The sequence below is a fragment of the Dipodomys ordii genome, unplaced genomic scaffold (assembly GCF_000151885.1).
Source record: "Dipodomys ordii isolate 6190 unplaced genomic scaffold, Dord_2.0 Scaffold213, whole genome shotgun sequence".
Classification (NCBI taxonomy): domain Eukaryota; kingdom Metazoa; phylum Chordata; class Mammalia; order Rodentia; family Heteromyidae; genus Dipodomys; species Dipodomys ordii.
The window spans coordinates 30,168-56,025 of NW_012267429.1; the positions used below are offsets into that span (position 1 = coordinate 30,168).

At 45.2% G+C, this 25,858-nt stretch overlaps 2 protein-coding genes across 2 annotated transcripts; one reads left to right on the forward strand and one right to left on the reverse strand.

Moving 5' to 3' along the window:
• The first annotated feature begins 2,516 nt into the window (after positions 1 to 2,516).
• Syce1 (synaptonemal complex central element protein 1) lies at positions 2,517 to 6,861 on the forward strand. The gene is made up of 12 exons (XM_013035497.1): positions 2,517 to 2,575; positions 3,176 to 3,235; positions 3,597 to 3,671; positions 4,188 to 4,235; positions 4,457 to 4,511; positions 4,899 to 4,988; positions 5,185 to 5,248; positions 5,886 to 5,952; positions 6,028 to 6,151; positions 6,220 to 6,330; positions 6,462 to 6,546; positions 6,778 to 6,861. The coding sequence occupies exons 1-12, from the start codon at positions 2,548 to 2,550 to the stop codon at positions 6,853 to 6,855; spliced, it is 885 nt and encodes a 294-aa protein (XP_012890951.1). The 5' UTR covers positions 2,517 to 2,547; the 3' UTR covers positions 6,856 to 6,861.
• A 9,045-nt stretch (positions 6,862 to 15,906) lies between these two features.
• On the reverse strand, positions 15,907 to 24,681 carry LOC106000254 (cytochrome P450 2E1). Its single transcript, XM_013035502.1, has 9 exons — positions 24,505 to 24,681; positions 23,964 to 24,123; positions 21,833 to 21,982; positions 21,324 to 21,484; positions 20,770 to 20,946; positions 19,884 to 20,025; positions 17,803 to 17,990; positions 17,197 to 17,338; positions 15,907 to 16,282 (listed from the first exon to the last, which is right to left on the reverse strand). The coding sequence occupies exons 1-9, from the start codon at positions 24,679 to 24,681 to the stop codon at positions 16,092 to 16,094; spliced, it is 1,488 nt and encodes a 495-aa protein (XP_012890956.1). The 3' UTR covers positions 15,907 to 16,091.
• Between the last annotated feature and the right edge of the window lie 1,177 nt (positions 24,682 to 25,858).

Sequence of the window (25,858 nt, forward strand, 5' to 3'; positions counted from 1 at the left end):
GCGCCCCGCCGCGAGCCGCAGACCGCGGGTGGAACCTGGCCCGCGTCCGGGGAAGGGAGACCCAGGGAGGGAGGTGTCTGGGTCGGCCGGACCCCAGGGAGGGAGGCGTCGGGGTCAACCAGACCCCAGGGAGGGTGACCCTGGGAGGCAGATGTCTGGGGTCAGCCAGACCCCAGGGAGGGAGGCGTCAGGGTCAGCCAGACCCCAGGGAGGGTGACCCTGGGAGGGAGGCGTCGGGGTCAACCAGACACCGGGGAGGGTGACCCTGGGAGGGAGGCGTCGGGGTCAGCCAGGCCCCAGGGAAGGAGACCCTGGGAGGCAGATGTCCGGGGTCAGCCAGACCCCAGGGAGGGTGACCCTGGGAGGCAGATGTCTGGGGTCAGCCAGTCCCTTAGGAAAAAAGAATCACCCAGGGTCAGAGTCCTGCAGGGAAGGAGATCCCCACCCTTCTGCCATCCCCAGCCCCAAGGAAGAAGCCCAGCCTCAGCCATGCAAGGTGACAGGAGCTTGCATGCACCAGGACGGTCAGCCAGCAGCAACACAATTCTGCTGAGGAGGAAGATTATTTACCCTCTCTCCATTGACAAGTATTTAAGCATATATTAAGTAGAGAACAGCTGTAGTGGATCCAGGTGTCTGCCAGTTTTCACAGTTCTCAACTGTTGACAAATCTTTTTATTCTTTAACATCCACACTCCTATTTGATTGTAAAGTATCTCATAATTATCCATAAATATTTCCATGTGTATCTCTAAAGGTAAGTTCCCTTCAGAAAAGTGATACTGTTGCTACATTTATATAGTAGCAGCAATAATTCCTTTATTTCATCAAATAGTTTACAAAGTTTGTTGATTGTGACAGCAAGTTTTAAAATACTTTTTTCTCCTTCAACACCCAATTACAGAGGTTGCTTGTATCTTTTTTGCATTTTTTCTTTGGGTATCTTCTTTTCTCACTTTCCCCTTCAGATTTATTTGTTAAACAGCTATCTTTCCTGTCTGATTTCTTATTCTTGATGTTACTAAATACACCCCCTGTGCCACACACTGTTGTTCTATCCCTAAATATCTTCTGAATTTAGACCGTACACTTTAATAAATATCACTATCATTTTCAGCAAGTTATCAATAGGTGATAATGGTTTTTTACTTCTTTTGATGCTGGTCCTGAGGCTTGAACTTGGCTTGAGCTTTGTCCCGAGCTTTATGCTCAAGGCAGTGTTTTACCACTTGAGCCACAGTTCCACTGGCTTTTTGCTGGCTATTTGGAGATTAGAGTTTCAGGGATTTTTCCTGCCCAGGCTTACTTCAAACCATGATCCTCAGATCTCAGCTGAGATCTCCTGAGTAGCTAGCATTACAGATGTGAGCCCCTGACACCCAGTTATAATGTCTTCTTATATCAGGTGGCGCATGATGTCTTGTTACCATTATTACAATGCTAGTATAAGTAATTTCCTACACCTTTTAATTCATTAGTCAAAATAGGTACATGTAGTGACTACAGAAAATTACTATGAAATATCTTAAATGGAGGTTTCATAGTTAGCATTGGTTTTACACAGGAAGGTATTTGTATTAATTAACCACTAGTTGATTACATTTTGTTACTAGTTCTTGTGTTTTTGTGTAAGACTTTTTTTCCCAGTCCTAGGGCTGGAACTCAGGGCCTGGGCACTGTCCCTGAGCTTCATTTGCTCAAGGCTAGCACTCTACCACATGAGTCACAGCGCCACTTCCAGCTTTTTCTGTTTGTATGGTACTGAGGAATCAAACCCAGGGCTTCTTGCATACTAGGCAAGCACTCTACCACTAGGCCACATCCCCAGTCCCTTGTGTAACACTTTTTAGGAGCTTCCTAATTGATTATGTTAGCTGCCAGTACAATGACTTTCAGTTCATTTCCATTTTTAATACTCTCTCCCCCACTCTCCCCCTCTCTCCCCCTCCTCTCTGTCTCTTTGTCTGTCTCCCCTCCCCCCTCTCTTTCTCCCCCTCCCCTCTCTCTCTCTCTCTCCATGCTAATTGATTACTTGACTGAACCCAGGTCCTTGCATGGGCTAGGCAAGGGCTGTGCTTTGCTGACTTACATCTCCAACCATTATTATTTTTGAAACGGAGTCTCACCTTGTAGGCCTTTCATGCCCCTCTCCATCCTCCTGCCTCAGTGTCATGAGAGCTTGAGTTGAAGACTTACAGGAGAGCACTGCCATATCCAGCAACTTATTATACATTATTATTTTGTGAGTGCTGATCTCAGTTTGACCACAACACCTGATATCACCTTGAGTTTTAAGAAGGGCATATCTATGGTGTCTTTGTACAACATAGGGAAAGGCTGACCAGGAAGGAGCCAAACTCATCTGTTATACACAGTTTGCCTGAAGACAAAGACTAAAGGCTGTACTCTAGCTAAAGTAATGCCTTCAACTCACCTCAGTCCCAGACAAGTTGAATCTTTACCCTGTCATTTCACCCTATTGGGTTTTGAAATGTTTGGTTTTGTTCCACAGGGCAGGACACATACACACAGAAAATTGAAGACTTGATGGAAATGGTGAAAAAGTTGCAGAAAGGTCTTGTGTCTCCTTTGTGTATGAGGTTTGCTGAGGCTTGGGGTCCGGCATTGCAGATTCATTTACAACCCCCACAAGTCAGAAATTTAGGAAACTATATCCTTAGCTTTCACTTTCTTTTAAATTCTAATTCTTTCAACCAAAAATAGTGATGGTTCAAAATTACAGAAGCATAAGCAGACTGAATAAAAATTTTTTCATAAAATCCTGTCCCAAGTTCCTTGCTGGCCACCCTAAGTGGCTTCCACAATACCCACAGATCCAGAGGTTTCATTCTTACCCCAGCGCTGGTTTCTGTACTGATTATCCCTCACTTCACCCATAGAGTTGCAGAACTTGCATCCCTTACTTAATGTGGGACCTACAAGATGCTTTCCCATATCCAAGAATCAGTTCCCACTCCACTCTTCAAACCTTTGCCCCACTTTATTTCCTTTAAATGAAGTTACCACAACTTAACTCATTATTTCTAATAGTCCCTACTGTGAGCCCATGATGTAGCCCCTGAACACAGGAGATGCTCAGTGGATTTGTGTGGAGTGATAGTTGCAGAGATACAGACTGTTAGTTTGCCAAGTCAACCTCTTTTTCTCCCTGCAGTGGGAACTCTAGAACCACGGATTGAGGTCCTGATTAACCGAATTAATGAGGTTCAGCAAGGTGAGCTCAGGGAGCTGGGCTGCTATTTAGGACAGCTTGTGTGTTTTACTAGGTCCAATGCAAAGTGAAAATGCAGGAGCCCTTGTTCAAAAACACCTTTTGACATTTCAGTAGCAATAACAGGCCACAAAATAAAAGTACAGGGCCCTTCTGTATGAAAGTGCCACCATCGTCTGTGAACCTGGCCTTGCTACAACTTGAACCCAACAGGAAGATCCTGAGACTCTGAAAGCTGGTTTCCTATTCTAGAAAATCTAGGCCCCTCCACGTTTACTTGAAGAAAAATGTGAAATGTTCTTTGAAAGGTAATAATGCATCTGGAGGCTGCACTCACACAATGTCTTTTCTACTCATTGGTAAGCAAAAAAGAAAGCCAGTGAAGAGCTGGGAGAGGCTAGAACTGTCTGGGACGCTCTGCAGAAGGAACTGGACGCGTGTAAGTTGGCTGCGGCCCACTAGAGGTACCCACGGTGTCTAGAGCCTTTCCTGACGCAATATTCCAGACACCGAGCATCTTCATCCTGGTCAAGGGTCCTGCCATCTCTCCAGCCTCCAGTTCTTCCCATCTCTGCATTGCCTAGTGGTGGTGGTCTGGAAATGCCCTCCGAGTACACTTCTGCTCCTTGGGTTATCTTAACACAATTTTCTTTTCTCATACCACCATTTATCTCTGAGCTTAAATATCCCCTTCTCAGAGATGCCTTCCCTAGTCATCCTACATAAAGACACCACCCTGATCCCATCCTGGCCATACAGGACTTTCTGAGCCCTAATGGGCATCACACAGGATCCTCACACACTTTTCACAAAATGTAAAGGTTCTTAGTGTTTACAAGGAAGTATGAGCACTGAGGGGAGAAGGCTTACCTCAAGGAGTCCACATTTGGGTCAAGGCCAAGGCAGTCAGAGCCATGGGTGATTTCTGATAACTAAACATTACCATGTTTTCCAGTGCATGAAGAGAAAATACGACTGAAGGAGATCTTGAGCAAAAAACAAGGTATTTTGAACTCCTCCATCTTTGAGCTGTTGCCTGTGCCATCCTGCAGAAAGCCCTCTTTCTATACTTGAGAAAGGCCTTGAAACTTCCTGAGGTCGCATCCTTCTGTGGCTCTCACTATTCCAGAAAGATATCTACAATCAGACAGGATCTGACCCTGTTCTGTCTCCTCAGAATTGATGCCTTACCAGGCACTTATAGGACCCTATTGCTCTCTGTAGAAACCCTGAGAATCCATCGGCTGCATTGCCAAGAAAAGGAAAATGAGGCCCATAGGTAAGAGACTATGCCCATATTGATCTCCCAAATCTTTTTTTTTTTTTTTGTCAGTCGTGGGGCCTAAACTCTGGGCCTGGGCACTGTCCCTCAGCTCTTCAGCTCAAGGCTAGCCCACTTGAGCCACAACACCACTTCTGGCTTTTTCCTGCTTATGTGGTGCTGAGGAATCGAACCTAGGGCCTCATGCATGCAAGGCAAGCACTCTACCTCTGAGTACCTTCTCAGCCTGATCTCCCAAATCTTTACAACATAGGAATAGGTCCTCCTCTCACCCCTCCCACTGCGTTACAGATATGGATCTAGAGAGGTATAGAGGAAAAAAAACCCTAGTTCCTTTCCAAGAGAGTCAGTCAGAGAATGGCTGAGGATTGCCTTTCTTCCCAGGAAGCACACCCTGTTGCAAGAGTGCAAGGAGAGGATTTCTTCTCTGAACTCCCAGATTGAGGAAGAGAAGAATAAACAGAGGCAGCTGAGGTAAACTCCAGTACCTGAGGCTGGGGTCATCAAATCATATTGAGGATGTGTGAGAGGAGCTAGTCTAACTGAGCCCTGGAGGGCCAAGGGGGTAAAGGTGCTCCTCATGGAGAAGAGTATGAGTAAGGTCCCTACGATGCCCGGCCCAGGCCAGGCTGCCGGCTCATAGCCTCATGCCTGTGTGGTTGACCTACAGGTTGGACTTTGAGCAGCAGCTGGAGACTCTGATGGGCCAACACAAGGACCTCTGGGAATTTCATGTGAGTCATTCAGATCCATGCCTCCTGACTCCCACATATTGCCCATTTGCAAGCCTTAGTCACCTATCACCACTATCATCCTGAATCCATTCCTCTGTTTGGTGTCCACATTGCTGGTCTGAACACCTACTCCTGCTGCCCTGTGTGTCCATTCAGTGGTCAGGAGGAACCCTGATAGCACCTATCCAGAATACTCCTGGAAATGATGGGACTGTCCTAGGCACAGGGGAGACAGCAGGGAACAGATGGCCAGTTGCCTTGGGAAGCAATGTCCGTGGGGAAGAGGACTAGTGAGTAGGCCATCAGAGGGAGGGGAGGGAGGTGGGAGCTACAGTGCCATGCTGGGGCAACAGCCAGAGTCGTAGGAGCTTTAGACTTTTCTGTGACTAAATACTTGCCACAGCAGCTATTTCTCACAAGAGGTCCGTGGCGGGGCGGGGGGTGGGGGGTGGAGGAACAGACAGGGAATAGGAATGGCCAGTAGAAAAGACCCTAAAGCTGGGCTTTGGCTGGTGTGCAGAGAGGAGCCAGGGTACTAGGAAATGAGATATGAGGGGTCAAATGACCAGGTCCACACAGGTTTCTCCTAGGTATGGAAATACTAGGAGGTATGGACAGGCTTTGGTTTTGTCCTCAGAGGCCAGAGCATCTAGCAAGGGAGATTTGTGCCTTGGACAGCAACAAGGATCAACTGCTGAAGGAAGGTAAGGCCAGGGCAGGAAGGCGACCCAGCCCTGACCTTGCCTGCTCTCACTGTTCACTGCTCCTTCCTTCTGCAGAGAAGCTGATTGAGGTGAAGCTAGAGGATGTGAAACATCGACTATTCTCCCTGTGTGGTCCTGGGGGACCCTCCACCCTCACGGAGGGACTCTTCCTCCGGAGCCAGGAGGCAGCTGCAACAGTGTAAGATACGCAAGGGAAGGGGGAGCAGGAATAAGGAGTGGCTGATGCTAACCCTACCATACCCTCAGGGAAATGTTTAAGGAGGAGAACAAGAAAGCTGCGGAGCTCCTGGAGGCTGCAGCCCAGCAACACCAGCAGCTGCAGCAGAAGTGCCAGCATCTGCAGCAGAAGCAGCAGAGGTGGGCATGGAACCCTTCTGCCCACCCCCAATGCAGAAGGGAGGATGAGGGCTGTCTTCTCCCACCCCTCACCTAACATCCTTCTGTTCCTCATGGCATCCATTCCCCTCTTCTTACAACTTCCTAACTAGGCTGAAGGAAGACTTAGAAAAGCATGGGCCTCAGATCCTTGCTCAAGCCAAGAGCATGCAAGAAGAGGCCACCTCACAAAAGGCGGTGAGTCCTGGCATTAGGTGGCAGAGGGCAAAGACAATTCCTGAAGAAGGGCTGGGGAAGGAGGGCAAGAAGGATACTGGGAGTTCTAAGAGCAAGAGCACTGAGCGAGGGACACAGCCATGGCAAAGATGTGTACTAGATACATAATCTTGATGGTCATAGAAGGATAGGAAGGGATGATTTTTGGGTGTGTGTATAAGAATACCCACTCTGACCCTGACCTCCTCACAGGCCAGTCCTAAGTGTCTAGAAATCTGTAAGGAGAAAGACCAGGAGTCACTCACCAAGCAGGGCCTGATACCCTCCTAAACCATGAAGACACATCACACCCCAATCTTATCTCATGGGGATCCAAGAAATAAAATTGTTGATACAAACTATCTAAGCTGAGTCTGTGCTAGAGGGAGGGGTAGGAGTGGGAGCTGCAGGCAGGAAGATACAAATCTGGGCCTTCTCAAAAGGCTGAGAAGATCTGAAACACCCTGTGATGATTTAAATCCTTCATGTAGACCTAAAAAACTAAAGTGCTCTCCAAATAAATGAAGATAAGTCAGCTAGGATTCAAAGCCAGTCGGTTCTATATAGTCACTCTCACTAAGAAAAAGTATGTGGCCAGATGCCAATAATTCCCCTCCCTTCAGGAGGCAGAGATCGGAGGATCATGGTCCAAAGCTAGCCGAGGCAAGACTGTCTGTGAGATTCTATCTCCAATTAACCATCAAAAAATCGGAAGGGAAGCAGTGGCTCAAGTTGATAGAGTGCCAGCACAAAGCTCAGGGACAGCACCCAGGCCCCGAGTTCAAGTTCCAAATGAGACTCATCTACCCACACAGAGAAAAAGAAGGAAGGAAAGGAGGGAGGGAGGGAGGAAAAGGTAATGTGACTTGAGATTTGTTTGTTCTGTGTTATCATGGACACAAAATATTTAATCAAACCATTCACTGTCAGGAACAAGCTGTTATAAATGCCATTGTACAAGGTCAGTGCTAGGACTTCCATGGTCCTTACATCTGAGGCATATTTCAGATCCACTGAGATGTACCCACCCATTGAAGAAGGCCAGTGGTGAGAGTCATAGTCTCTAGCTCCTGGGTCAAGATATAGTAAATACCAGAGATTCCTTCCCTTTACCATACCAGATAGGTCAGTGACACCACACAGTGAGGAGAGAGGTTTCAAAAAGCCATCCAGACTGGGTAGCACTGTTTCTATGGAAGAGTGGAGTTAGATGGCAAGGTGGGCAATCTGTCCAGTGTCTTCAGCAGCAAACCTCAAAAGTCCAGTTCTTTTTAACAGTACAGTGAGGTTAATCATACCTATGTTAGATGTGAACTGATGTAGACTATCAAAATGACTTTCATGTCAAATAGAAATTAGCAAACTGAACTATGTGGCAATACAATACCACATGTAAAAATGTATTTAGCTAAGTTCGTGAATAGTAGTAACTTTGTAACTTCTATCAGTTTGCTGCAAAAAATTCATTTGATAAATGAAAGGCCTTTCATAGAATTCAACGTCTGTTCATACAAAACCCTCAGAATTTGCAGACAGAAAATAATTATTAAGTGTATATATACATTATAGCTAGATATATAACGTTAGAAAGATAAAAGGATGCAGATAAAGATAAAAGGATACAGATAAATTGCAGGGTGGTTAAATGAAAGCAAAAGTTAGTTTGCTGCATTCAGGTCCATTTTCAAAAATCATCTCTGTATACCAGGGTCCAGGACCAAACCTGACAATGCTTAGGATTCTAAAGTTTATTAAACAAGAAAGGCACAGTCCAGCAGTAACATTGAAGTCAATCTATACATCTGGTGTGGACAAGAAGGACAGCCCCAAGTGGCTCATATGTAGTCCATGGAGGCAAGAGAGAGATGTGTAGTGTTGTGTCACCACATGTCCTTCCTTGGGTCAGGAACATGGTGTGTGCACACAGAGCACCTAAGATACAGGAATCCCCAATTGGAAGCAGGCAGGACTTCTTACACCTGCTAATCATGTGAGCAGATTGTAACTGCAGACCAGCACTCCACAGAAAGCTCTCCTGTGCCCTCACCAAGATGACTGAGAACCTGACCAATTATGTACATCAATTTCATGTACATCAATAAACAATGCTGACAAAGTTCTATGAGCCACACCCACACCCTCAGATCCACTGTTAATACCTTTTATACCTCAGCGCTACAGAGGTTCACCTCACCCCAACAAAAGAACTTAGCCTATTCCACTCCAGCTGGGATTTAAATAGTATAAAAGAAATAGCAAAAAAAAATACATGGATTCTTCCAATATAAAAAAAATCACATTTTGTGGTATTGGCATATTTGTGTAATTCTTCCCAAAGAAACTATATAATTAGAAATTTTAAAATAACTAAATAAATGGAAAGACATTGTGGTTATGAATTAGAAATTCTTGTATTACATTTATGTCCAACATGGTACACAAATTTATTATAAAGTTTTAACACATTTTTCAGGTTACTTTTATGTAAATGCACAGCCCATTTAAAAAAAAATACAGATATAGAAAAACCCAAACGGCCCCAACATAATGTTTAAAATGAACATGACGAGAGGACATTTCTGCATGGTATATGAACAGTGAAGCTTTGTAGTATTGATGGAGAGAGGGCCAAGGGGCACACAGAGAGCGTTTAGAAGGAGGCAGGTGCATGTTGAACTGAGTGACAAAGGTTGCCCCCAAAGAGCTGTTTTCAATTTGTGATCAACATTGCTGTGTCAAATAGTAGGTTAAGGCAAAGATAGTAGCATTTGCCCTCTACACCATTCAAAAGGGCCATTCAAAAGGGCCATAGTTTTAAAAGTTTAAAGTGCTTTTGAAAAGGAACCTCATGAATTGATTATTATTAGATCATTTTTAAATTGTAATTTTAAAGAAATTTACTTATTTATGTAGTGCAGGTACTGGGGCTTGAACTCGGGGTCCTGGGGACTTTCCCTTATTTGCCCAGGGCTGACACACTACTGCTTGAGACACACCCCCATTTTTGGATTTTTATAATGAGAATTCTTTTAAAAATATATCAAAACTATTAAAATGAAATACTTGTTAATTGGATAAAATTAAAATGATTCTATTTGTTAAATTATGTTAACTTTAAAATACTTAAAATTTAATTTTTTTTTTTAGTTGTGGGGCTTGAACTCTGGGCCTGGGTGCTGTCCCTCAGCTCTTCAGCTCAAAGCGAGTGCTCTACCACTTGAGCTACAGTGTCACTTCCAGTTTTCTGGTGGTTTATTGGAGATAAGAGTTTCACAGACTTTTCTTGCCTGGGCTGGCTTTGAACTGTGATCCTCAGATCTCAGCCTCCTGAGTAGCTAGGATTACAGGCATGATCCACCGGCGCCTGGCTAAAATTTAAATTTTTAAATAACATTTAATCATTAAATGGTATCATTCAAGGGCACAAAGGTAAGCAAAATATGGAGTAATAACATCACATATAACTTGATTTTTTATTAGGCAAACATAGATAACTCATCAGAAAGGGCATCAAGAGATTAATATCCACTTCATGTGGGAAATTTCTGAATGTTCAGTAAATATAAAACATGCTATATCTCTTTATTAATTAGGGGACTATAAATTAAAATCATATCAGGTAGACAAGCAGTATCAATAAAGATGTGGAAGAGTTCAATTCCCGTGTACTCAAGTTGGAGTACAGCTTGCTATGTACAGGAAACTGGCTGTTGATGATGTATTCTAAACTTTGAGAACAGTCACAGACTTAAAGAAATGCCCACACATGTACCATAACATACAAGCATTAGTACCATCATCATTTCAGGCACAGATTCCACAAATAAGCAAAATATGTGTCATTTAGGTTTTGAAATCACTCACAATGATCTCCAATCCATTTTCTTGAAAATGACATTTCATTTTTCTTTATGGTTTAGTAATGTTTGTGGTGTGTGTGTGTCTGTCTGTCTGTCTGTGTCTGTCTGATCTTTGGTTATTGGACGCCTTGTAACACATAGCCAAACACAGGAATCAGCCATTAGATCTAGCATCCGGCAGTGGTTTCCAGTACACAAAGGTGGAAGCAGCACAAAAGTAGACAACTAACCTTTGACTAGCCCTACCTTCAACTCACATATAACACCAACCCAAACACATGGAAACACCAGAGACACCAGCTCGTTCTCCTCCACCTGAGTGGTACTGGGGAACTAGTGTGATGCTTTGCATATGAGGGCAGAAGCTTGACCACTGAGCTGTCTATCTCACAATGCTATGGAGTGAAACCACGGCACCCTCCCACTACCGTACTCTCAGAGCACTTTGAATGCTTCGATTGCAAGACCACCAATGATGAACCTACTCAACCAATGAAGTGGCCCCAGGTACATAAATCTTAGAGCATGAACACAAAAACTACAAGAGAATTATTAGTATACATGCATCAAATGTTGGTGCGTGTTATTCAAAGAACATTACTAGACTCAAGAGCACAGATAGCCCTCAAGGCAATGAGAGATAGGAGACGTTATCACAAATAGATAGGTCATCCAGATGAAAAATCTGCAAAAGAAACCTCAGAATTAGGTATAGCATAGGCCACTTGGGAAAGGGAGGAGAATTTATAAGAGAATTTATTTGGAGGGGTGTCATCAAGAGGGAATAAACATTTGGATATATCAAGATGAAACCTGCAACTGATAGATGCTGATACAAATCTTCACAAAATACCAATACTATTGCCTTCATTTTAAACCAGACTAAAAGAGTTTGATTAACTGCCACAGATTGTCAGCATTTATTACAAAACAGAGACTGATCTGCCATGTAATAGTGTATGATCTTCCATCCTACATCATGACTATATACCTTTAGGGTTGCTGATGATCTCCTCTACACTCAAAGTCTTAACAAATCAATATATTTGGGAAAAAAGAAATGAAAGAGGACCACAGGGAAAGTTAAAAAAGTAGATTTCAGTGTATTCTGGGCATAGGGCCAGTGGGCTAGATAGACTGTGATGAGATCATTGTGATTCTGGTGTCTGAAGTTGGTACCTACCACACTGAAGGCGTTAGCCACTCAGAACGGGCCATTTGCAATAGAAAATGTGAAAACAGGCCAGATTGACTCAGGCTCTGACTGCAGACATACTGTGTTCTTGGAGGTTATCGCCTATAATTTGAAATCGACCTCTACCTCCAAGTCATTCTCTGAAGTTGAAATCCCCCTCTACCATCAGTAGTCCCTTACGGCTTAGTGTCTGAGTATCACTGCGGTGTAGAGAGCACAAAGCATGCTCTCTCCCTGAAGAGAGACGTGAAACCAACAATCCACGTCCTGTGCATTTGTGGCCAGATTAGAGGTGAAAGACACCTTCCTCCCAGCCCTCCAGGTCCTGTCACCATCCATCACAGCGAGTGTGCTACAGTGAGCCAGGCCAGTACTGACACTGAAAATGTCTTAAGACATGGCTTCTACCGACTATGTAACTCAATTTCCATCATATTTTTGTAGAGTTAACACTAAGGGAGTATTACTAGTGGAAAAGCTAAACGGTTAAACCTTCTAACTCCACCTGCTTTTATGGGATTTTAAGTATCTAATGTTGGAGATCCTGCAGTTGAGCATATGCTGTTGGTTTCCCACTGGCTATAATGCAGAATACACCTTTGACTAAAGCCACTGAACTGGTTAAAAACTCCTCTCCAACAAAGGCTACATTCTTTGTGCTCACAAAGAATATTGATTTTTCTCTCACACAGTGTTCTGGGGAAAATCAATTGTTTGCTACTGTTCCTGTTCTCTTGGGGGAAATTAGCTATTTGCTATTGTCCCATGTTCTCTGGGGGAAAGATGCTGTTTCAGTTACTAATGGTTACAGAATTAACTATTCCTAGGAACAAGAACTAAAATGATAAGAGTCGTAAGACCCTCTAATGAGTAACTTTTCTTGAGCTTTACAGATGCAGAAGATGCAGTGACAGACAGAGAGCAGCAGACCATGCATCTGAGGAACAACCACCTGACATCTGAAACTGCCCTGGTGACTGCCTGTCTGATGTGCCCACACACCCCAGAGAGCCCTAAACCAGAAACTCCACGGCAGGAAGGTCTTTGCCAGAAATGACCTCATCTCCTTTGGTTTGCTAGCTTTCCAAAGACTGTCTTTTCCTCACCCCAACAACTTGTCTTCAACCACCCCGGGCAGTACTGAGGTTTGGCCTCAAGGACTCATACCACTTGCTAGGCAGGCACTACTGCTAGAGCCATTCTGCCTTCCTTTTTAACTTGTTATTTTTGAAACGGGGTCTTGCTTATGTCCAAGCGGGTCTGGACCATGAATTTCCTATTTGTGTTTCCCTGTATTGTTGGGATAATAGCCATGTACTGTGGAATACTATTGTTGGTAGGGATAGGGTCTGACAAACTTTTTGCCCAAATGGGCCTTGAACTGTAATTCCCCCAGTCTCTGTCTCTCTGGCTAAGGTTATAAGCAAAAGCCATTGCATCTGGAAAATCACTAGCTTTGTTTGAGTAGCATCCAGGACCATGGGCCTTCGAGAACACAGATCAAGCCGTGACCAAGGCTTGAGGATGGGGATTACATCCCACCTGTAACAGGTACGAAGCAAACTCCGAGGTCCTGGAAATGTTCCACTGGAAAAGGCCACTGTGGTGGCATCTTCACGGTTGTATACCTAGGAAGCCTCTCTCATTATATGTTTAAAATTGATTAAATTTTATGATATACAAACCACACTTCAGTAATGCTAATGAAAAAGGGGAAATAAGGTGAGAAAGTGGGCTGGTTCTGAGGACGTGCGCCTTGAATACTGTCCAGAGTGCTGAAGTTGCTGCAGTATTCTTTTAAATTCTTTCTATTATCTTTAAGTGGTTGTACAAAGACATTCCCATTCTACAAAACAGTATATGAATACAAAGTGTCTGACAACATTGTCGTCCATCGCTCCTAACCCACCCCTTCTTCTTTTCTTTTTTTTTTTAAATTGAGGTTACGTGATTACATAAATTTCACATATTTCACAGTATTGTAGAATAGATACTTGGTTAAAGTCACAAACACATTTTAACCTTCACAAGGCAAACTGACATTATCATAGTCTATAAAGTTTGTGAATTCTATGAGCTTTGACAATACAATGATTTCTCCCACATCAGGTGATGATTACATTCCTTTCCTTTGCTTAGTGTGGGCTGTTCCCTCTTCCCTCTCATTCCTCCCTACCCATCACTGTCTTTGGGTTGCTTAGTTCATTTTCATCTATGTCCAATGCTGCAGTATTCTTTCTTTTTCATTTTTTTACTCCCCCATGAGGCCTGGGTGCTGAACCTGAGCTTCTTGTGTCTTTTGTGTTCAAAGCTCTACCACTTGAGCCACAGCGCCACTTCCAGCTTTTTCTGGTTATGTGGTGCTGAGGAGTCGAACCCAGGACCTCATGCATGCAAGGCAAGAACTCTACCACTGAGTCACCTTCCCAGCCCCTGCAATATTCTTAATGATAACTAGAATAGTACTTCAAAGGAATGGATCTTCTGGGCATCTGTGGCTGTAACTATTGGGGAACAGAGCATATGAGGGAGCAGCCAGTCTTGGACATCTTCTATGCCTGGATAACTGTGGTGCAGCAAAGCACAATGACACCCTTGTCTTGTTCAGCACTCAGAGCTCTGGGCCATGCCCTTCCCCTTCAAAGGGGGACGTTGAGTCTACTCAGCAGGCCTGACACTGTGGTCCTCCCTACTAGACACTGCTGCTACCAGTACAGAACCAGAAGGAAGCAAGGCCTGGCCCACTGGGAGTGACCAGTAAATAAATACATGTCACACGGGGTATCTACAGGTTTATAACATCATCCATCAGCCAAAAGTAGGGAGAGGAGAGAATAATCAGACTGTACTGTGTGATTTCATGAGTATCCAGGAAGACCCTTAACAGCAATGAAATGTGGGAGCCACAGTCTTGGTCACTAATATTTGTTACCGACAAGTGAAGCCTGAGTCAAAATGTGGAAATGGGACTTGAATGTATCTGCCATCAAACATCCCATTCCAGTTCTTCAACCATTTCTCAAGCAGTGACCAAAGGGTTTTTTTTCTCCTCCCTTTATCCATAGCCTTTCTATTGACTACTCTTATTTCAAAAAACGCGGTTGGTAGCAGTAGATAGTTTCTTAAGGAAGACTCATTTCCAAAGTGCTCCTCCCTTGAGGAGACAGCAGGCCTGTCAAACCCAGGCTCAGGAAACCACTGAGGAAGCAGCTGACCAGGATGTCAGCCTCAGAGGACTAGTGCTTAAAGACACTTCATTCGGTTAGACAGGGGCCCCAAAGGCTCCCACACCCGCCCTAGCAGTTCCCCCTCATTACTTAGAATCTATTAAGCTGATGCTTTCCTGACCCAAAACAAATTAAAATACATTTTGAAACACACTCTTCTGAAAGCAGTCTTGTGCTGTGGACATAAGATGGTGACAAATGCAAGGGCTTTCTGTGGAGTGACTGTCCCTTCAGCCTGTCGGTCAGCTCTGAGCCTCAGTAGTGTCCCAGGAGGATGAGCTGGAAGGTGTGGTCTGCAGAACAGTGTCCCCAAAGATGCCCATATCCTACTCCCAAGAACCTATTAATAGGATCCTTTGAATACATAACAGTTCAGGACCTTAAGATGAGGAGATCACCCTGAACTATCTGGGTGGCCCATTCATAAGGCAGTCTTCTGAGGGAGAGGGAGGAGGACCAGAGTCAGAGACAGGCTGAAAGATGCTGCACTGCCAGCTCAATGGGGTGGGAAGTGTGTGCACTGGAGAGGGGTCGCTCTCATATCCCTCGGGAAAGGGGGACGCTGAGGCAGTGCTATCCACAGCAAAGCTGGCTATGTGTGCCAGCCTACACGGTCAGGATGCTGTTATCAACTCCTCTTCCATTTCACATTAGCATTTAATTTACTCTTCATTTTTACATTGTTCACGAGAGGCACTACATGGTAGAATTATTTTTTCCAAATACAGAGTCATATATTAATATTTAAGAGATAATAGCAAGTGGTAGTATTGCATTTTTGTGCATATTTTACCTTAGGAGAGAATGTTGTTCACAGTGAAGCCAAAGGAATAACTTTGAAATAACTTCCAGGCAAGATGATTGGCTTTTGACAAGGCTAACAAATCCTACCCAAAGCATATTACTTCTCCCTTTGCCAACCTAGACTGTCCCTATTTCTTTTTTGTCACATTTTTATAGGAATAGACTGTGGTGAATGGGCTAGTCACTACTTTTTCCCAAAAAACTGAGCTTAATTTACAGTGACAGATTCTTAACTACTCAAATATAGTACTTCAACACAGCCTGGAGCAGATCCACAGTTTAGCTTCACAACATCTACCTTGGACTTGGCATCACTGCATGGATACCAACTTTGGAAAGCATTTCCTTTGATCTAATTCATCCACTTGCACTGCCCATCTTCCTGACACTGAGGGGCTCTGTGGGCCGTCGCCCAGACAGTGGTCTCTGGGGTACATTTGTTCACAGTCCTGACCGAGGAATGACACACAGTTTGTAGTGTGGAGGGACGCTGCCAAAGCCAACTGCCATCGGGGTAAGGTCGATGGCCGTGGGGTCCACCAGAGACTTCAGATTAAAATGCTGCAGGATAGCAGACAGGAGCAGAAACAATTCCATGCGGGCCAGGCCTTCTCCGACACACACTCGTTTTCCTAGAAGTAACAATACTGATGAGACAAGAAGGGAGCCTCCAGAGGTAATTAACACTATTAATCGTAGGGCCTCAATGGGAGAGCAGGAGGGGCGATAGGCAACTACAGCCTAAAGCAGAAGACACCCTCCCAGACGATGAGAAGCACAAAACATATTGACAAAACACAAGAATATTAGTAACTGATTCAAGGAGCAGATTGTATACTACAACAATCATGCAGAACTCAGCTGCAATAACTAGTGTCAGAATAAAGTATTGATAAATAAAAACAAAAAGTTACAATAAAGAGGTGTTAAATCAATTTTAAAAAACAGCATTAGGTTAGGGAAATTGTTTCCAACCAGTGAAGAAGGAAACATCTAACGCTCCCCCTGATGCCCCCAGGAAAGGCAGTGATTGAGGTTAGAAGCCCGTTCAAACAGGAGGTGTTCATCTATCAAGTTGGTCCTAGGAGCCTCCTTCACCAGAACCCTGGTGAGGCACCGGCATGGGAACAAGGCACCCAGTCATATCAGAGAAGGCCTTGCTACTTCCTAAAGAGAGAGAGACTACGTAATCGAAGGCTGCAGGGCTTTTGTTTTGTGTTGGTTAGTAAGCCTTGCTTAAAATGATGAGGAATTAGGAAATATGGTTTTGAGACATTTTTACTAAGTTATGGTAAAATAGAAACAGTTTAACGAATGTAGGAAATGAATGTAGGAAAACAAATCCATCTAAAACCTCACATTGATAAATGATGTAATCTAAGTTCTCTGAACAGGGAGGAACATGTTCAGATCATGTTCTACATACAAACCGGGGCATGGCAGGATGGGTGTGGTCCATGTTGGGGTGATGGCAAGACAGACAAGGAGTGGAAATGAGGAGTCGAGGATGTGACCCAGGAAAGCACTACGCTGGGACCCTGCTTACCTGCAGAAAATGGCTTAAAATAGTCGCTGTACTTGAACTTCCCATTTTCATTCAAAAAGTGCTCTGGCTTAAATTTATCTGGTTCTGGAAATTCTTGGCTGTCATATAAAAGTGAATCCAGAGTTGGAATTACAACTGTGCCCTAGAAAACGTAGACGCATTGGTCAGTCAGCTTTAGAAAATATGGTCTTTCACCTGGAAGTCCCAATGAATAAAAGATTATCTGATTTTTATTGTGCAGGATATTAAATATCTAGTTAAGGACTAGACAGGAAACAACCAGGAGTCAATCCTAAATGAGATGACAACCTGAAACTTTTCACAGGATAAAAACCCGGTCTTGGTTGGTGATTTTGGCTCCTGGGGTTAGAATGTGCTACGATTTCCAGGCCTCCTTTAGGGATGTACTCTCCTAGTATGCCCGTTTCTCTAGTCACCACGTCACGCGAGAACATCCCTGGCAGTAGGGTGGGAGTGCTGACCTGGACCACCATCCAGTCACCCTCACGACAGAAGCCCTAGAATTCCTGTCTGGACCCCAGCAGGCAAAGGGTGAGCCAGTCATCAGGACAAGGCTCACAGGAGGCATTGCATCTTGTCTCTGACCTTGGGAATCCGGTATCCTCGGAACATGGTGTCCCGCGTCGCCTCATGGGGAAGGTTGGAGGGCACAAGGTTGATGAATCTCTGAATCTCATGCACCACAGCATCCATGTAGGGCATCTCCAGCCTGTCTTTGATGGCAGGGACGCGACTTGGCCCAATAACCCTGTCGATTTCTTCATGAAGTTTCTCTGCCAAGACATGAATGAGATCCATTTAAAGAGCTGATCCTGATCAAAGTAAATTGTATGCCCATATGGACATGTCTAAAGGAAACCCCTTGGTACGATTAATTGGTGCTAATAAAAATGTGAGAATAGACGAATAACTTGATTTCCCATCCACATCCTCCCGTGTATCTAATCCATTTTCCATCTACCCACTCATCTACCTATCACCTGCCCGTTCATCTTCATACCACCCTCCTACTCACCTGCCCACCACTCGGTTACATACCTGTCCCTCTATCCATGCACCTCTCATCCATGCACACATCTATCCAATCCCCCTCTCACCATGTGTCACATTTATGTTACATCTTAAATTTGGTACCCAGGTAATTCAAAATCTGGATAATTTCCTTATAAATGTCAACAAGACCTAAGGTCTCACATTCTTGGATGTGAGAGATTATTCAGTCAACAAAAAGTTTCTTATCCATTATCTTACCGAATGATGGTTTTTCCAGTTAGTGTCAAGAATAAAGAACAACAAAAAAGGAGCTGAAAGGTTTTCCTTGTAGGGAAATACTTGTGTTATTATCACCCCTGGCTGCTTTACTTGATGCTCCAAAATTATATGAAGAGGTAAATAATGTAACTAGACATGCTGTCAGGGTTGAGCTTTGAGCATGCTACACAAATACTTCACCAGTCAAACTAGGCTCCAGAAGCATGTGTGTGTGTGTGTGTGTGTGTGTGTGTGTGTGCACACATGTGCACATGCATGTGCACGCATGTGTGCTGTTCCTGGGGCTTGAACTCAGGGCCTGGGCACTGATCCTGATGTATTTCGTGTTTTTGTGCTCAAAGCTAGCACTCTACCACTTGAGCCACAGCTCCACTTTTGGCTTTTTGCTGGTTAATCGGAGATGATTGCATGAACTTTGCTGCTATGACTGGCTTTTCTCAGATAGTAGGCTCCTGAGTAGCTAGTATTACAGGCATGAACACCACCAGTTGTTTTGTTTTGAGACTGAGCCTCACCATTACCTTTTGCTTAGGGTGGCCGCCACTGCAAAGCAACTTGAACCAAAGGTGTGTCCCATTACACATGGCCACAGACTCTTGAAGTCTGACGGCCCCTCTCTGCTAAAGGTAACAGAACCATTGGAAAATGTCTCTGACTTTCTCTGTTTGAGATTTCCCAAGGGATTTTATAAAATATTAGTTGAAAAAGCAAACTTCAATATGTCATTTACAGTATGGAAACAAGGTAAATTATTAAGCTGTATTCAGCAAAGATATGAGTTGGTATTCAGCTCATTGTAAATGTACTGAGGAATGATACATAGCAATCCTGAAACACGGCAGGCAAACAGGGAGGGAGGCATGAGTTGGTGGGGCTTGGCTGGCTTTGTAGCATGCTTCCTTTCAAGATCTCTGAAGCAAACAAGGCAGAATATTAATACATGTTTAATTTGGCAATGAGTGTTGGAGAGTTGTCATATTTATGTCTCGATTGCAAATTCCTCGTAATTAATTAACCCTAAAACTTCAGGCCCTGGTGGAGTAATACGTCCCAACAACTCCAGCCTTGTTCCTGAGCCCAGCTCTGCCTAAGCCCAGGCTCCCTTGGAGCTGTTGTCACGGTCGTACTGGTGATCTATAAGGCAGAGTGCAGGCCAGTGGCCTCTGTCCATGTCAGTATTCAGCTTTTCTTTTTCATATCCCGAGGCTCTGGTGAGGAACGGGATAACCAGTATTCAAAGGCACCACAGGGGCATGTCTCCTTAAAGGAATTCATTCTGTGATCCTGAGAAAGGGAACAAGCAGCTGTACACTGACTGTGAGGTCTAAATGCATGAGCCTAGCCAAGCAAAGACTCGATCTTGACACACCAGCTTCTGGTTTCTATGTGCATACCTTCAATCTCTGGGTATTTCATTAGAATCAGGAGCCCATATCTCAGAGTGGTACTGGTAGTTTCTGTCCCTGCAAAGAACATGTCTGCCAAGGTCACAGCAACATTTTCCATTGTATACACAGGCTCTTTGCTATGTTTTTCCTGTGGAGTAGGAGACAGACAGGTACTGGGTAAAATGTTGTCCCCAGGTGCTGAAAGTGACGTCTTTTGCTCTTCACAGAGTTGAACCAGAGGTGCGACAGGATCTCCTGGTTCAACCGGGATCTGATCATCTCTACCTCAAAGCTAGGCAAGCAGAGGATCCCAGAAAACAAACTAACGGGAGGACAAGGCTCCTCACCAAGACTACGGAACTGCCTCCATCAATAGAGCTAGGGCTGCCTTGGGGGAACTGAGGCCACTTGGCCTCTGCTAATGACCCTCAAGCTGCTCCAGCCCGGAACCTGGCGCTTTCAGGCCAGGGCAAGGAGGAATTCTGCACCCCAGAAGCCATCCGTGGGGGAGTAGCAAGAATTTACATGTTGTAAGAAGGGTGTTAGAGACTTCACCAATCTGAACCAGAGTAGTTCCAGGGGTTACAGAAACATGAATCTGAGCAGGGCCAGAACCTCAGGAAGTCCAGCACTATTGAGGAATAAGTGCCAGCCCTATCCGGCCTGGAGGAAACTGAAGGAGAGATCCACCAGCCCGTCCACCCTCTCCATGCCTCTCAGGAGTGCAAAGAAGAGTTCAGTGGTCATGCTGAGCCAAAATGTGTCTTTATAAATACAAGCACATCAAAAACCAACAAAGGTGGACAGTCTAGATGCTAGCTAGTGGGATATGGCCTCAGTCTGAAAACTACATGTGCCCCACCACCTCCACCCTATGATCGGTGGCAGATACCTTCTCCATTTCTGCCAGCAGGCAGTCAGTCACATCACGGGGGCAGCTGAAATCCACGGACTGAAGGTGTTCCTTGGCTTTTTCAAGTGTGTACTGTTTTATTTCAGACACATTCTTAAGCAATTTTCTGTGGCTTCCAGGCAGGAAGCGTAGGTAGCCTGATAAATTGTTATAAAGCTAAAAAGAACAAGAATATGTTACTGTATAATTTTTCTGAATGCTACATGGTTTTATGTGCTGGGCTAGTAACCTTCAAGCATAAATTTATGGCTGAGATCACCAGACATGGGGAGGGGGGCATCATTCTCCCAGGCATTATATCTTCTGTGGTGAAAATATGCTCTCGTTTAGAAAGAAAATCATGCCTAGGTTAGGAGAAAGATGCTCAGGGCCCCATAGAAGGGCTCCTGGAGCTATCTAGTCAAACACTTACTGACATGTTCCTATTCTCCGGCTTGCCTAACCTTGTCTATCCCATATGACCTAAAGTGTCCCTCTATTTCTAATATACACCATACAACCAAAGATGAATGAAAAAGGAGGCAAAGAGCTACCTGGAGCCAAGGAGTGCTTAGCAAGTAGAAGTCCTCATTGAACAAACGCATGAGCCTATGAACCGTCTTGTCATTATAATCGAAACGCCTGTTGAAGAGGATGTCGGCGATGACATTGCAGGGTGCACAACCAATGAGAAAAGTAGGGTCAAAGGGCTGGCCTGGAAAACAGGTGAGATGTTAGAGCCCATGTTGGGTAAGGACACTAGCCATGGCTGGCTAGCCATCCCCTCAGACTCCACTGAGTCCGCACCAGTCCCTGTGAGAACAGGGCCTTCTCAACTGTCTTCACGTTTCAGTGCTCTCTAGAGCACAGCAGTCACACTTGCTGTGCATCTTGCACACCAAGTTACAGAGCAGAACTGGAAATGAATCAAGAGAGCAGTGCCTGAGAAGCATCGTCACTCTCTCCTGAGAGGAGAGTAGCTGCCTACCACTACCAGGTTGTTCAGAGCCTTCTCGGGGCCTGTCCAGGACCCTCCTCCCTCGGTCTGCCTGGGAAGACTCACCCTGGGTCTTCCTGAGCTCCTCCACCAGGAAGCGAGCCTCCCTCTGGATGCGCTCCTCATTGCCCTGTTTCCCCATCCCATAGTCTCGGAGGATGCTCAGGGAAAACCGGCGGACATCCCTCCAGGTGTGAGAATTGTTGAAAATTACTCCTGAAAAATAGAGGCCAGCAGAATTTACTCCAATTGCACAAGTCTCAAAGAAACAGGAGGACTGGGGTGACCTCATCAGAGGCTCAGTACCAGTTGTGATGTGAAACTGTGGAACAAGTCCCCAAGAAGGGAAGGTACAGGCCTTGTTTCTCTGGCACGGTCAACCCTTCCTGGATGTCTGCGTTTTAGCAGCAGTTTATTTTCTTTGGTTTTACACTTACCACTAGTCTTTTCCATGCTAAACAAAAATAAAATAAAACCCCCACAAACGGCCAAATCAAAAGCGCTAGCCATTTTCTGCCTATCAACAAAATTCTTGTGTGGCCTTCTGTTCCCATGGATTTTAACCATCAAGCTAGAAAGTTCTCAACTCCCGGCACTGTGGCTTTGCAGCAATCTTGTTCACGAAGCTCTGAAGGCCTCCGGACTCTGTTGTGGGCACCTCAAGCTGGGAAGACTGAGCACTTCCCCCTCAGCAAGCCTTCTAGGACACAGTCCTACCCTGGCTTTCCCTCCTCCAGAATGTGGCCTGCTGGACTCTCAGGAGCATGGAGACATTTGGAATGAACACATCTAAAACCATGTTCTTGGGCTGGGAAGGTGGCTCAGTGGTAGTGCGCTTGCCTTGCATGCCTGAGGCCCTGGGTTCGATTCCTCAGCATCACATAAGCAAAAAAAGCCGGAAGTGGGCACTGTGGCTCAAGTGGCAGAGCACCAGCCTTGAGCTGAAGAGCTGAGGAACAGCGCCCAGGCTCAGAGTTCAGGCCCCACGACTGGACCCAAAAATAAAAAATAAAACCATGTTCTTTTGTCCTTGAAAGGGTTAATAAAGACTTGTGTCCCTTGCAATGAGTTTCAGCAGTCCAGGGCCGCCACAGCCCCACTCTGTTCCTGCCAAGCAGAGTCTCTGGCGCCTTGTGCTTCCTGTACTCCAGAGGCCCCTGTCCCTTCCTCCCTACCTCCTCCCTCCTCTTCATTTATCCATGACCCTTCTCCAACAAGTGTATGTGGGTACCTGCTGTCTATAAGTACTTGCTGGGCGCTGGGCATTCTGGGATAAACAAGTCACAGCTCCTACTCAATGCAAACTTCACAGCAGCTTTCATACAAGCACAAGTCATCACCAAATGGTCTTTTCTATTTTTCTTTTTTTTGTTTAAAGGTTCAACGTCAGCATTCAAAGTCAGTACCTGACACTTTCGTGTTGCTAACCACAACTGGAGGCAGCACAACAGGGTACTGGGCGAAGAAAATTAGAAAAGGCAGAGATAGAGAGATGCAACATGAGCGAGGAGCATCAGCGGGGTCGGGGGTCCCAAGGCTCTCTGCCACTTGGGCCCCGGTTCCCCACAAGCAAGCATGTTTATTTGAGTTCACAGAGGGAAGGTTACCATGGATACATGCAAAACACAGAGCATCTATATTAATATCACAATTGGAGCTGAAATAGTTTGCAAGAGACATTTGTTCCCTTCTTATTTGGAGACAAGAGACTGCAGCCCAGGGACAGTCTGGACATGGTGTCCCTGTATTGAGCCCAGGGTTAGGTTGTCAAGGCCCTGGATACAGCTGCCAGCCCGAGGACAGGGAAGGGGGTGGGATGGCCATCTAACCTGCAACGTCTCACAGAGCTGCCTGTTGAGCCCTTCTATGGCCAGCTCGCAGGGCTCCAAGTGCTGTCGAGACAGTGGTCTGACCTCTCAAACCTGCTCCAGGCTTCACAGCTCGGCTTCAGAGCTCCCAACAAGTGTGCTCATTGGCTAGCTCTCCACCAACAGATCAGTCCTCCAACCCCCTTTTTGTCTTTCTGCCTTCATCTTGTCCCTGACGTCACTACTGTTGTATGTGTAGGACTTGGGAGGGGTGTGTCACTGTCCCTTGGACTTGTGAGGGCTGCATCACTGTCCCTAGGGACTTGGGAGGGGCCTGGCACTGTCCCTAGGGACTTCCCCCCCCCTTGTTGCCTAGGAGGTGGACTCACCCTTGTTCGCATACTCCTGGAATGCAGGGATCTCCCCTCGGCCAGAGAACTCGTTCTTGTATTTCAGCAGCACCTCTTTCACGGCCTTGTAGCCATGCAGGACCACAACACGTCGAAAACCCAGGTGCAGAGTGAAGACGGGCCCGAAGCGCTCTGCCAGCTGTGGGGTCGGCACAGAGTGGGTCAGGAAGAACACTGCCAGGCATCATTATGACTTTGGCTGTGGAGGCATCTGGGGAAAGGCTGTCTTCGTCTAGCCTGATGTAGGGACAGAGGCTGCATTACTTGCAGGGACACCCTCTTTCTACCTGGACAGCAACCCTGGGGACAGTGGCTCTTATGTCTCTTTCCTGTGGTCATTTTGCCAATACTTGTCCTCATCACCCTATTGTGTACAGGACAAGAGACCCTGGTTCTTACTGTTGGACACTGATATTAATTCAGCTAATTCATAATAGGTTGGTATTGATAGCAATTTAAAACTCTCATATGAGAGATAATTGCCAATGCATTGTCCCTAAAATAACAGTATTTCTCTTACCTTGTTTAAGGACTTAGGAACATTCTTCAAATCCAAATTGAAAAAGTTCCCAACAATGGGCAGGGGGAAGGGCCCTGGGGGCAGGTTCCAGCTGCTGAGTATCTGCTTCCAGAGGGATATGAGCAGGAGGGAGACCATCCATACCAGCAGAGCCACGGTGATGCCAAGTGCAGCCATGGTGCACCTGGGGTCCTGGCTGACCTGTTCGGAGGATCTGCAGGCAAAGCAAAGCTTTTATAATGCATTATTGAGAAAGAGGGTGACTCACCAGCCAATGGCCTTAGCTGCAGGGCTTGGCTGGTTATTAGCTGCCCTTGGGCAACACTTCAAAGTGCAGTCCCTAGAGTAGCTGCCTTTTGGGAGTTGCATCTGGTGATCTGGCAAGGATGAGGCTGGGTTTGCCAGTACCCAGGTTGGTGATCCCTGACTCATTGCCAGTAAACACATCAACCATTCACCAGCCCAGAGGCCAGTCCTGGGGGTGGAAACTGTCCACCCCCCGATATGTGAGGGCATTCAGATATGTTTTCATGAGTTTTGGGTAGGGTTTTGCAACACGAGCTATGTTATTATGGAGGGAAAATTAACTTCTGAGCCCTATTCCATTTGCCAAATCAACTAGAAAATTCAATGAAAAAAAAGCAAAGAGTTGACAAATTTTTAGAGTAACTATTTTTAAAAGTTCTATTTTAAAAGGTCTGACTATGTGCATGTGCATACATATTTCTGGATACATATGTGTATTTGTATATAGACAGGGAGTATATAGACAGGGCATAATTTTGTTGTGAAGAACTAAGTGGAGATTATCCTGTTATCACTTTTTCAAAAGGTAAAAATAAGCCGGGTGCTGGTACTTCAGGAATGGAATCCTAATTACTCAGGAGGCTGAGATCTCAGGGCTGAGATTTGAAGCCAGCAGTTCTATAAGTCTGATGCCGTGTGAGAAATGAGGCTTGCCAGGATGTCTGGCTCTGCTCCCCTGCTTTTCAGAGCTTTTATCTTCTTACGGTGAACTATCAGATATCAGGGGTACCGCGTTCGTCAATCTATGTGGAGTTTGCTAAGGTTCTTGGACATTTAGATCAATGTTTTCTGTCACATGTGGGAAGTTTCAGGAACTTCCCTTTAATTTTTTAAAAATACTAACTCTAAATAGTGTACAGAGGGATTTAAATTCAACACACCAGTTTCTGAATACAAAGCATCCCAGTCAGTGACATCTCTCCCATTGTTCCCTGCTACTTTTCCCAGCCCCATCCATCCCCCAGGTTACACGGTTCCATTGTCACATATGGAATTGAATATTAGGACTGTATTTGTCCATCTTTCCTCTCTCCATTCTGTCCTCCCC